The sequence below is a fragment of the Salmo salar genome, chromosome 12, assembly GCF_965601325.2.
Source record: "Salmo salar chromosome 12, fSalSal1, whole genome shotgun sequence".
Classification (NCBI taxonomy): Eukaryota; Metazoa; Chordata; class Actinopteri; order Salmoniformes; family Salmonidae; genus Salmo; species Salmo salar.
The window spans coordinates 51294857-51307694 of NC_138302.1; the positions used below are offsets into that span (position 1 = coordinate 51294857).

Here is a 12838-nt window from a genome sequence, read left to right on the forward strand (position 1 = left end):
TGGGGTATTGTGTGTAGATTGCTGAGGATTTGTGTTTATTTAGTCCATGTTAGAATAAGGCTAAAACGTAACAAAATGTGGAAAAAGTCAAGGGGTCTGAATACTTTCCGAAGGCACTGTACCGCCTTCCCTGAATGACAGGTCACCACTGATGGCAAGACTTGAAAACTGTTGTCTAGCCATGATCCCCAACACTTTGACAGAGCTTGAAGAATTCTGAAAATAATAATGGGCAAATATTGCACAATCCAGGTGTGCAAAGCTCTAAGAGACTTTTCCAAGAATACTCACAGCTGTAATCATTGCCAAAGGTGTTTGTAACATGTTTTGACTCGGGGAGAATACGTATCTAATCAAAGTATATTCATGTTTATTTTTAAATAATTTTTATATATTTCAAATGTTACTGCCACTTTGACATTATAGGGTATTTTTTGTGTAGATTGTTGACAAAAAATTACAATTCAATCCTACTTTGTAACACAATAAAATGTGAAGAAATCCAAGGGGTTGAATATTTATGATACCCACTGTAATCTATAACAACTGTAGTGAGTCATTTGGTTAATCTCCCATGCCAGTATACATGTTTCCCATTGTATTGTCACATAATGCACATTCCTACTGTCTTTTTGAAATAGGTCATTGACTATGCCTATATTCATGTATTTTCTGTCGTTTAATTATAAACTGTATTGATATTTAATTCATTGTTAACAAATGTTAATAATTGGACTGCAGTGCCAATTAGATTTTCTCCAAAACTTCCCTTTTCATGACTTCTGAAACACAACTGTAGGCCTACATAATGTTCTGTTTGATTTATTGGTCAATCAGAGGATTCTGCGAAAAAACATGGAATACTTCCTGACATGTCATTTAGCAGTGGCAACAACCTTTCAGAAGCAACCCCACAGCACTGTTTTACAGTTTTACAGAGAAAATTCCTGCAAATGAAAGAGGATGTGTTTACAGGATAAAGGTGAGGAAGCCTCGACTTTCTCCAGCCGTTGTTGGGAAGATTTTGCTGTTCTTGTGTCAATACTTTATCCGAATATGATTTCATTATTGCATCCATTAGTGGCTCACTGTTTTTGTCGACACTGTTTTATCCCGTTCATGTAACAAGAAAACATGATCGTTTCGGTTACATAATAAATGCAGTATTCCAACGACACGAGGAAATCCTCTTGTTTTGCTGGCCAGTGGCCACTATAACATGTTGGCAAAGAGAGGGCTTGTGTGTTGATTAATCCTGCCCAAGGAATTTCAATCATGTCGGAAACTAAATAATAAAAAAAAATATATATATATATTTTACTGTCTGAATTTTGAATTAAATGCTAATCCTGTCAATCACTCAGGAGTGATGACACGGGCCTGTCTACTGGAAACAAAGAGCCGTGATTGGAGGGCACTGGTATAGGAGGCGGGATCAATAAATATTCGACTGTCAGATTGGAGCTGGTGTTGCTGTGTGCAGGTAAAGAGAACACAAATGTGGTAATTTACAGTATTTGTCCTACCTTACTAGGCTACGAAACGCGATGGACAGACACTGTTCTGTTGAAGAGCAGCACGTTTATGTCACATGAACGAACAGTTGAACCCTCGAGCGGCAAAGTAAAAGCGTGCAACACCTTGGAAAGAAAATATCCCGTCAAACGTTTGGTCGGGGGCACACATTTTACAAGGAACTTCGACAGCTGCGTGTTTTCAAACAAGCCATCAACAAAGAATGAAACCCTTCAAACGAGGTAGGCATACGTTTGTGGGAATTTAGTACAGAAAATATTGGCAGGCATTCATTATCACCCTGACAGTTTGCCAAGTGTGCCCGGCTTTTGGGTGTAAATGGAATGCGTTTTTTTGTTGCGAGCAAATGCATCGTGTGTTTGTGTTTGAATTTGGAGGGACAGCGAGCCAGCTACATTATCTTTGGAAGCAAGCATGGTGTCCATCTGGCGGAGCGACAGAACAATCCTGCATCCGCGAAGGCGTGCGTTCAGCGGGTTCTTTGTACGTTTGATACACGATGAAGATGGCTAGCCAACTTAGTTATCGTTTTTTTTTTTTTTGAATATTAGTTTATACTTTTCTCATGTTACATCTTATTTTAGCATTTGGCAAATTGGTAGCATTCCGGTAGCTATTTGATTTCATTGCAAAAGTAATCTTAACCCCACGATAGACGACACTGAATAGAACAAGACAGTTCCACGAATTTGCCTCATTGTTTGGTAGCTAGCCTGCTAACTTTAGCCTAAAACTAGCTAGCTAAATCCGCCTTGAAGATACGAGTACATTTTAACAAACTCAAATTATGCACATCTTTGCCTTAAGTTTGTCAAGGTATTTTGTCTAGATAGCAAACTCCGTATAAAAATATGCCCTTTTACGTTATGCAAAGAGAAAGTTGAGGTTTGACAGGAACAGCGTGTGACATGTAACGTTACTGTAGCTAGCAAAGTAAAACAACTCCACGATGTAGCTACCATAGATTTTTATAGCAGTTTTCTAGCTAACTTTTATATCGCTACTCCACATCAACGGAGACGAGTGGGAGGAGTGTACCTCTACTAGTGATGCGCGAGTTGACTCGTAACCTGCGGGTGGGTTATTTTGTGGATAAAGGGGGGGGGAGTAAAAAGAGAACAGTACCTTAAATTCATAAATGTACCATTATAGTGCATTTTATCTATAGGCTACACGGAGGCTTTTCTTTCGTTATTTTAGGCTATCTGGAATTACTGAGTAAATTTTAGGTCCTGACTGTACGCGTGCTAAATAGACTACAAGACAATCGCCACATGCTTTTCGGGAACTAGCCGAACAATTGAATTTTGATCCAAGGCAAAACGGATGACTCTTAATTCGTTACGAGAAAAGCTGCGAAATTGATCTTAGAAAATAAGAGAAGGGAGGGCCAGAAAAGTAATGTTGGGAAAGATTTGGTGAAGTGGTTAAAGAGGATGGTGGCAGTGTGATTGCGAGGCGCTCTACACATTTGAGTCACAAGAAGGGGACTTCAAATAGACCTGTGGCATGTCAAGGGAACAGCATCCCTATACTTTGCAGATGGGTTAAAGAGAAATCTGGACACTGACTTTAGGTCTATAACCTCTCATAGCCTTAATATTAACTCATGTTGAATTTAAGCGTTTCTTGCTGTAAAACAATACGCCAAATGTCGGCTAATTTGAATGAGTAGGTGTCAACTTTTAACTCATACTGTACGTTTTCTGACCCGTTTCTCAGGCGGGCGCTGTCTTGATCTTGGCAAAGCTCCCTTCCAACTAGAGATAAGTAATACACGTCTAGTCGGATTCTTATGGGTACCAAGTTTGGTAGCTAGCGTATTTAAAATTTTGCCCATTCATGCGCAAATTTTCTAACTTGATTTTAAGGTTATAGTTAGTAGCTAACCACATACTCTGTTAACCATTGAATTAAAATCAATTGCTCCAGGACTTAAATTCCCTGGCCAAAGGTGAAAATAGCCCCTTGCACGGCTGGAGATGGTGACATGCACACGATCTCCTTTTGTGAGGACAGGAGCTGCCTTCAGGGGTCAGATTTCACCCAGAGAAAGACATTTACTGCATTCTATACCCTGGGAGAAACCATTCTCCATTTTGAGTTGGTCTTCCCCAGTGCCACAAATATAGCGATTTTGAGGAAGGAAGACAAATCTTGTTTTGTATTTATTTTCTTCCAATTTGCTTATCTCATCACTTAATTTAATGAGGGAGTGTCTCATTGCTTCATCATGCATGCTTGTACATTTGTTGTCAACTACTACACTTACCAATCAATCGGTGTAACCTGATTTGTTTCAATCGCATTGCTGAAATAAATCATAGATCATATTGTAGGCAAAATACTGATCAACCACAGGCCTACACAACAAGTAGATGGTTGTCAGTCTCTGATTTGGAGGGAAAGCAATACATTCTATAACAAGTTAATGTCCAACCCTGGCCTATGAGTACAAACACTAGCACAGACTCAACAGCCCCATCTAAACCTCATCTCCTTGTCCTCAGCTCTGGAAGAGGAGCGGATGCGAGAGCAGGAGCTGTCAGCCATGTCTGAGGGTGACCCCTTTGAGGATGACAGCTCCACCCTCGACCTGTCTGGAGGGGGTGGGGGCTCGGGTAAGCGGCGTCGCCGTGGCAACCTGCCCAAGGAGGCGGTGCAGGTGCTGCGGAGCTGGCTGTACGAGCACCGCTTCAACGCCTACCCTTCAGAGCAGGAGAAACTCAGCTTGTCAGATCAGACCAGCCTTTCTGTGCTGCAGGTGAGTGGACCGGGACCAGTCTTTAAATCGTTTTATTAAAATAAATAACAACTAAACAAATTAGAGTTAATTCTTGCTCCCAAATGCTTGAATTGGGCCTAATCAAGCAGCAGTCCACAGACAACATTTTGGTCTACAGTAGCCTTTGCCAGGTGGAAACTTTGAGCTGTGTAGCAGAGTACCAACATAGGGCTGGGAGATTATTTAATTTATTAATTTATTGGCGTTTCAAGATTGCTTAAAAAAAATTGTTTTCTCTAAATAAGCATTGTGGTTTTAAAGGTCAAATGCACTGCATTTCAAACAGTCAGCAATAATCTGGTTTTTTTTGTTGCAATAATCTGTCTTTCAAGACCTTTTATGAAAAGGGGTAGTGCACATTAATTAACCAATACGGACTAACTTCTTGTAACGGGCATTGGGCTATAGAAAATGAACAGGTCTCAAGCCCACGTGCTAGTGATTTATCCAGCTGATCTTTATATTTCAAGTTTAGCGGACTTGGATCTATTTGCTAGCTAACAAGGTTGAAAAGTTATGAACACACCCTTTTTGAAAAGCACGTTATCCTGTCAACTTTGTTCAGATGTTGAAGTGGCCTACCTAATTTCTCAGATTGAGAACGAGTTGCCAATTCCTTTATATAATTGTTTTATGCTTATTGCACATTTATAAAACAGACTAGACAGCTAGTATAAGTTGTTGGCTAAATTGCTACTGGACCATAATGTACTTGTCCTCTTGCTCAGTGGAAACCGGGGCCTCCCACTCTTTCTATTGTGGTTAGAGCCAGTTTGCGCTGTTCTGTGAAGGGAGTATTACACAAAGGCGTACGAGATCTTCAGTTTCTTGGGAATTTCTCGCATGGAATAGCCTTAATTTCTCAGAACAAGTTTAGAGGACACAAATGCTCCTAAAAACGAAAAATAAACTCAATATAGGCATTTGGAATTTTGCGCAAAAACAAATTCAAATGAATTCAATATATCACCCAGCCCTACACCAACACAGCCTATACCATAACAGGGCTTGATTTTTAAGTTGTCTGACTTGCATTTTAATTAGTCTAACAATGTATTAGGTCAGGTTTTGGCATGTTCCCCTCAATTACAGTTGAAATGAATGATTTAGTTTCCTCCAGTTCAATTGTTCCAGATTAGTGCCTGATGTAGTGTAAACAGTTGATCATAGCAGACACTCGGGGCCCAGATGGAGCCGTGACTGCGTACTCTGTCGAAGATGGTGGTTTCATTATCAGATATTGTGTTCTCTGTTGGCCTCTTGTAAGTGTCCTGTGTGCGTGGAGATGAATGCCGTAGCACCTATAGGCCTACTTCAGGCTGGTGCTAAATAGAGATTCATCCCATGATATTTACTTTGTACTTATCGTCTTACTTCATCGCTAGGGTGTTTCTCAACAGCTTAGTGTACAACAATATTCAAATGTCACATGGGTGAGGTACTACTGTACAGATTAATTTGACATGGTCACCGCAGTCTTCCCTTCTCACCTTGTAGGCTGACCATTTGTTGTCATTTCCTCTCCTCAAATACACACACACATTCACACCCCAGGAGTGGCGACATGAGGTATTCCTGGACTGAGCAGAGAGCAAGCAGGGCTAGAGCAGTGCTGACAGACCCATAGTGTAGTCATTGCAGTGAAATGTCCCTGGTTGGCTGCGCTCTACTTGCTCTGTCGCTCAGCGTTTTTCAGCCGAGACTTCATTAATGCCAGCTGTCTGAGGTCACTCATCTCACTGCGTGTGGGAGGTTTTTACCACAAGATGGCAGTAAACAAGGCCTGGAGGAGAGCAGGAGAATGAGAACATGTGGGCGGAAGTCTCATTCCAACAAACTACCCCTCGGACCAGTTTGAGCTATTATATGCCAGCCTGTACTGTTGACACCAGGCAGGATGGGTCCATGGACTCATGCTACTTATGCCAAATCCTGACACTGCCATCAGCGTGACGCAACAGGAACCAGGATTTGTCGGACCAGGCAATGTTTTTCCACACCTCAATTGTCCGGTGTTGGTGGTCGCGTCCCCACGAGTCGCTTCCTCTTGTTTTTAGTTCATAAGAGCGGAACCCGGTGTGGTCATCTGATGCAATAGTCCATCCTTGACAAGGATCAGCTAGAGTTGTGTTTCTGAGATGCCACTGTTGTACTGTGGCGTTATTTGTCTTTCTGGCCTGCCTGTTAGCTTGTATGATTCTTGCCATTGTCATTCAATCTCTCGCACTGTCGTGTGTGAAAAGCCCAGGAGGGAGGCCGTTTCTGAGCTGTTGGATCCGGCGTGCCTGGTACTGACTATCATACCACGCTCAAAGTCGCTTAGGTCACCCGTTCTAACATTCAATCGAACAAACAGTAACTGGATGCCTGTCTGCCTGCGTTATATAGCGAGCCACGGCCACATGACTGGCGATCCATTTTCGTGAATGAGGTGGTGTACCTAATAAACTGTCCCACTGTCATCTGTTCTTGTAGTTTGGTTCTTCAGGGAATCTGTTAGGCTTTTGAGATTCACCCCGATTCTTTTTTGCAGGCGTTGTTAAAGTTACTGACTCTTTTCCAGATATGCAACTGGTTCATCAATGCCCGCCGCCGCCTCCTCCCTGACCTTCTCCGCAAGGATGGCAAAGACCCCACCCAGTTCACCATCTCCAGGCGGGCGGGGAAGGGTGAGGGCCGCCCAGCCACTGGAGGATTTGGCGAGGGTAGTTCCCCTAAAAGCCCCACCTCAGTCCCCTCTCCGGCCCTGCCCCCTCTCAGGCCCTCTGTCATCCGACCAGCCCCCACACTGGACCTCAGCCTCTTGGGAAATACTGCCACTGCCATCCTTTTGGGAGCTGGCTACCCCAGCCAAGAGGGCTACTGTGTCCAGGCCCTGATGCAGCTGGACATGCAGAGTCTCCTGAGGAGGGAGGCCGAGGAGAATGGCTCCAAGGTTATCAGCGCCAGCCCCACTGGCGGGCTATTCAACACCCCGCCCCCCACACCTCCGGAGCTGTGCCCCAGCCAGGACTTCAGTGACCTGCGGTTGCTGGTGGATGCAGCTCTCCAGAGGGCCGCCGAGCACGAGAGTCAGAGGCTGTTCCCAGAGTACCAGAGCAGGGCAACTACAGAAGCCACAGGTGGCTACAGCCACAGCAGCAGTGCTATGGGTCCGACCACTCCACCGGCGCAAAGCCAAGCTACGTTTGACTCGCCCAGAGAGCAGAGTCCTACGAACAAGGCTGTGGTGTCCCCAGTTTCAGTCCTAATTCATGTCCCAGTCTGCTCTGCACCTAAACTCACCATGGCCTCTGTACCGGTTCCAAATGTGCCTCCCCACCTAGCCCAAATGCCAGTCCTAGTGCCAGTTTCGACCCCTTTTCCAACCTTCGTCCCAGCACCAACTTTCTCCCTGGTCCCACCTTCAACTCCAATCCCAACCAAACCCCTTCTCCCAGCCCCAAGCCCTGTTCAAACCTTTGCCGGTGCGCCAACTGTGTCCTGTGTCCCAACCTCAATCCCAGCTCCAAGCTCTACCCAAGTCCCAACCCTAACCTCTGTCCCAACCCCGGCCCCACCGTTACCACCAGCCCTCACCCCATTCCTGGGCCTAGCCTCCCTCCAGCCCTTGTCCTCCTCTATCCCCAACAGCAGTGTCCAGAGGGCCCAGTCGGTGCCCAGCGTGTGGAGTGTGGTCCACAGCGACGTTACAGTCCGACAGCCTGCCACCGTGGTTCAGACTCCCATGGCTGCCGTGTGGGGGCCACAGCACACCTTGCGCGCCGTTAGCGAAACAGTCAACTAGAGCCACGGCCACTCCCTTGTCTGTGTGTATGAGGGAGCACCATATCCCTATTCAGACTGCCCCTAACTATGTTCTCTTCATCCTCTGACACTGTATGCTCTGCAGTTTGGATATGGCAGAACTCATGCATACGGTTCATACATCAGGCGCTGGGAAGGATACGAGGGATGGAAAGACAATTGTTTTTAAAGACGGTGCTTTTTAAGCATTTTTATCAGGACTTTAAAAACTTTTATCCAATGGAGGCTGTTGCTGGGTGGAACCTTTCAACATGGTTTTTCAATCAACATTTCAGAGTATAGGTTAAATGTTGCGACGGTTTACATAAGAACGACGACACCAAGTTCTGTAATGTAGTTTTTAACTCCCTTTTCCACTATCTCAACTATTTCCAAAAGGGGTCAAGGAGGACATTTCCTTCCCCTGTGATTTAAAAAAAAAAAAAAATGTATAGTTTGAAGTTGCACCAGTAGAGCTAGGCTTATCAGTAGCAATACTGGACTTGGTTGAATGTATGAAGGTCACTTTTATCTCGGGCTGTCTAGCCTGTCAATCATTCCCACCAAGGTTAAACAAGGGTGTACCTGGGGCTGAGACAGGTGTGTTTTCAAGCCCTGGTGCTGTGCTCCTCCAGTACAGTTTATGCACTTTAGATATTTTCACCTTTTTTTAGTATGTCCACATCTTCACACAGTGCCGGAAGACAGGCGGAAGGGGAAATTGATTGTATTGCAGTGTGCCTGACTGCACAGCTCCAATGTCTGTCTCCTCTCTCCTTGCCTTAAAGCTACTGTAAACAAGTGGCCACCATGGATTCTACATTTTAAGACACTAAATCAGTTGCAAAGAATATGAACTTTTTTTTCTTTTTTAAAAATGTTCATTTAAACCTATTTCCAAAATAGTATCTTAGCAGGTAAACTGTTTTTGTGTGTATACACACACAGAGGAATGATTTTATTTTTGTTGGTCTGTTACTTTCTGCGCTATCTTTATGCATCATGTACAATTTCCAGGGATGTATTGTTTTTATTGTGGATGTGAAGGAGGTGGAATTCCTGTCTGTGTTTGAGAACGATGGGGCGGGAGGTCACATTGGTCCTGTTATAGAAATCAATTTTGCGGCGAAGCTAAAGGCTTAGTTGTGTGACGCCGCCAGGCTGTCTCCTCATTCTTAAGGGTAATTTAACACTTGCTATAAGTGCCCTATTATGCCATAGTCTTTTATGGATGAAGCCTGTCACAAACATTTCAAGCTTTTGGGCCTCTCCTGTTTGGAGAGGGATTGACCCAAGTAGCGAATCATTGGCGGCTTAAGATTCGGTCCTTGTATTTCAAACCAAAATATGTCTTAATTGAAACGCCTGTAGTTGTTCGCTTGGATGACAATCTGGTCAGTGTTGTATTGAATTCATTGATTTTTTTTTTTTAATGTTGAATGTGTTTAATGTTGTAAGTTATTGAGAAGCAAACTGTCTTGACTTCCTTTCCCTCTCTCTTTTCCCTCTGTTTTAGCAAAGTATATACTCTCGTTAGAGTATTTTACTATTTCTTATACGGTTGTAGTTTCCATGAAACAATCTCTCATAATACATATTATGGCCAAATCGACGCTGCACAAAGTTAGTTGGGCCCTACTACGTAAACAGTGCTGCTGCGAAGTAATTTTTTTCTGTCATAGGTCAGTTTAAATGGGACTAACTTAGTCTTTATAGCTGTTACCAGTGCCATACATTTAATGACCCTGGTGGTGATTTTTTTTTTTACAGCTAGATGCATGAGGAGCTGATATGGAATTCCGTGTTATTAACATAGATTTGTGACTAGCACAAATCCCCATTCCTTCGCTACTCCTTGTTTTCTGCTCTTTCGTGAGGCTTAATGTCAGCACCATTTCCTGAATTGTCTAGAATGTCAGTGGGGAAGGGTAGACGTTATAGATCTTCTGCTAACGGAGATATGCTAAAAGAGTCATCTCTTTTTCTCACGGTTTGGGTCGACTGTAGGGTTCAGTCAGACTTGAGTCTGAATACTAAGCAAAGATTGTTAACTGTTTTGAATATAGATGCAGTACAATAAAGCGGGTATGTGGTTTATTCATTACTACATTTCTACGTTACTACACGCCACTGACTACATATTACTCATTGTGATACTGGAATCGGCTGAATACTGAACATTATTTAGAAAGGCTATTTTGGATATACATATCAGGTTTTGGATGCAGAATGAAACTTGAGTCATAGATGCCAATGGGGAAAAATGCATGCAAATATGTCAAGGTGGGGGGGCATGAACTGTCTCAAATGTGTAGCATCTCAATACGACCAAATGCATCCTAAATGTTTTTCCATTTCACTGTGAAATCATGGCTGATGTATGGACAGTATAACTGGCTATCGTGCCTTAAACCTGGGATTGAGGAAACATGTCCCTTCTACATAGAAACCTTTGAATAGTCTGTGCAATATATTCCTTAAACTTTAAATGTTTTGTACCAGCATTTTGGAGAATAAAACTTTTTTTCATACGCTGATCCTTGCGCATTTCTTTTTTTTTAATCCAACTTGAAGAGTGTGTAGAATTAACCATGTACCTACGTTTTCTTATTTTTGTCTCAAAGTTTAATAGCACGACTACCTTTCTTGGAGCTGATTACATGGGCAAGATATTGTACATTGGATTTCCACCCCAGTTTTACCAAATGATTTTCATTTAAGGCAGGTCAAGAGTTGTACATAACCTTTTGGATGTAATTAACCTACTAGATGTTTTTTTTCTTCTTTCTGGAATACTCCAGACGACTCCCGTAGACCCCCAGATAACCATTTTGCTCTATCCATAGGGGGGTCCCTGATGTACTTTTCTTTTTTTGGACCATCTGTAGGGTTCAAGGACACTACAACTTTATCTCCAGCACAATACCAGTGCCTTCAGAAAGTATTCACACCCCTTGACATTTTGCTACAGCCTGAATTTAGAATGAATTTGAGATTTTCACTCATCTACTACACATTAATTGTTTCAATGTTTACAAATGAATTACGAATGAGAAGCTTAAATGTCTTCAGTCAAGCATTCAAGTTATTAATTATGCTTTTGATGGTGGCATCAATAAACCACAGGAGGCTGCTGAGGGGTGGATGGCTCATAATGACGCAAATGGAATGGCATCAAACACATGGGAACCATGCGTTTTATGTATTTGATACCATTCCGCTCCACCCATTATCGCTAGCCTGTCCTCCCAAATTAGGTGCCACCAACCTCCTGTGCAATACACCACGTCACTACAAAGATGCAGGTGCCCTTTCGAACTCTGTTGCTGGAGAGGAATGAAACCGCTGAGGGATTTCTCCATGAGGCCAATGCAGATTTTATTTTTATTTATTTTTTTTATAATTTTTTTTAAAATATATATATATATAATTAAAAAAAAATAATCTGCATTGGCCTCATGGAGAAATCCCTCAGCGGTGATATATATATATATATATATATATTCATTTTTTGTATTTTTTACACAGTTGCAGAGTTTAATGGCTGTGGATAGAACTGAGAATGGAGTGAAAAGAAAGCTTGTAAAGAAAAATATTCCGAAACATGCATCCTGTTTCCAATAAGGCACTAAAGTAATGCTGCAAAAAATGTAAAATTAACGTTGTGTCCTGAATACAAAGTGTTATGTTTGGGGAAAAAAACAACGCAACACATCACTGAGTGACTTCATATTTTCAAGCATGGTGGTGGTTGCATCATGTTATGGGTATGGTTGTCATTGGCAAGGACTAGGGCGTTTAAGGAAAAAAACAAACGGAATAGAGCTAAGCGCAGGCAAAATCCTAGAGAAAAACTTGGCTCTGTCTGCCTTCCAACAGACGCTGGGAGACATTCACCTTTCAGCAGGACAATTACCTAAAACACAAAGCAAAATATACACGGGAGTTAAATATACATTGAATGTTCCTAAGTGGCCTAGTTACAGTTTTGGCTTAAATCTATGGCAAGACTTAAATGGCTGTCTAGCAAATGATCATCAACCAACTTGCCAGAGCTTGAACATTTTTTGGAGAATATTGGGCAAATATTGTACAATCTGAACTGTTAAGATTTCAAAAGGTAGACAGGCCTACAGGTGCTCATTGAGGCCTTTAAGTTCTTTGGTTATCACTTTCCAACTGGTGTGGATCTGTATATTTAAAAAAAGTGAATTAATTAATAAATGTGAAACTCTGTGGATTTAGGCCAAATAGAGGCCACAATTCCATCATCACAAAGTCACGCTACCCCCCCCCCCCCCCCCCCCCCCCCGCCATCGAACAGCTCTGTCAGGCCCGTTTTTTTATTTTATTACTAAGTGCCTACAATCTGAACCGCATCCAGGAGGGGGATGACTGGAAAACGGCCCACGATGTCTGCGCACTACGAGTACTTGGTGATGCCTTATGGATTAGCCAATGCTCCGTCGGTGTTCCAGGCATTCGTAAACGAGGTGTTCTGTGACATGCTCGGGCGCCAGGTGGTTGTGTATATTAATGACATCCTGATCTGCTCGGCCACCTTGGAGGATCACATCACCCGCATCCGGGTTGTCCTGGGACGCCTCCTGGAGAACCATCTGTACGTCAAAGTGGAGAAGTGCCTGTTCCATCAGGTCGACGTCTCCTTGGTATACCGAATCAGCCCGCAGGGAGTGGTTATGGATGAGAGGAAGGTGGAGGCAGTCAAGT

The 12838-nt window shown here is 43.0% G+C and overlaps 1 protein-coding gene across 2 annotated transcripts; it reads left to right on the top strand.

Moving 5' to 3' along the window:
* Positions 1–1433: 1433 nt before the first annotated feature.
* Positions 1434–10644, top strand: LOC106565220 (uncharacterized). Of its 2 annotated transcripts, none has more exons than XM_045691439.2 (3): positions 1434–1757; positions 3259–4300; positions 6885–10644. In XM_045691439.2, the coding sequence occupies exons 2-3, from the start codon at positions 4064–4066 to the stop codon at positions 8106–8108; spliced, it is 1461 nt and encodes a 486-aa protein (XP_045547395.1). In that variant the 5' UTR covers positions 1434–1757; positions 3259–4063; the 3' UTR covers positions 8109–10644. The 2 variants fall into 2 exon arrangements, with proteins under 2 accessions (XP_045547395.1, XP_013987567.1); XM_014132092.3 differs by having other exon boundaries at positions 4047–4300.
* The last annotated feature ends 2194 nt before the right edge of the window (positions 10645–12838 follow it).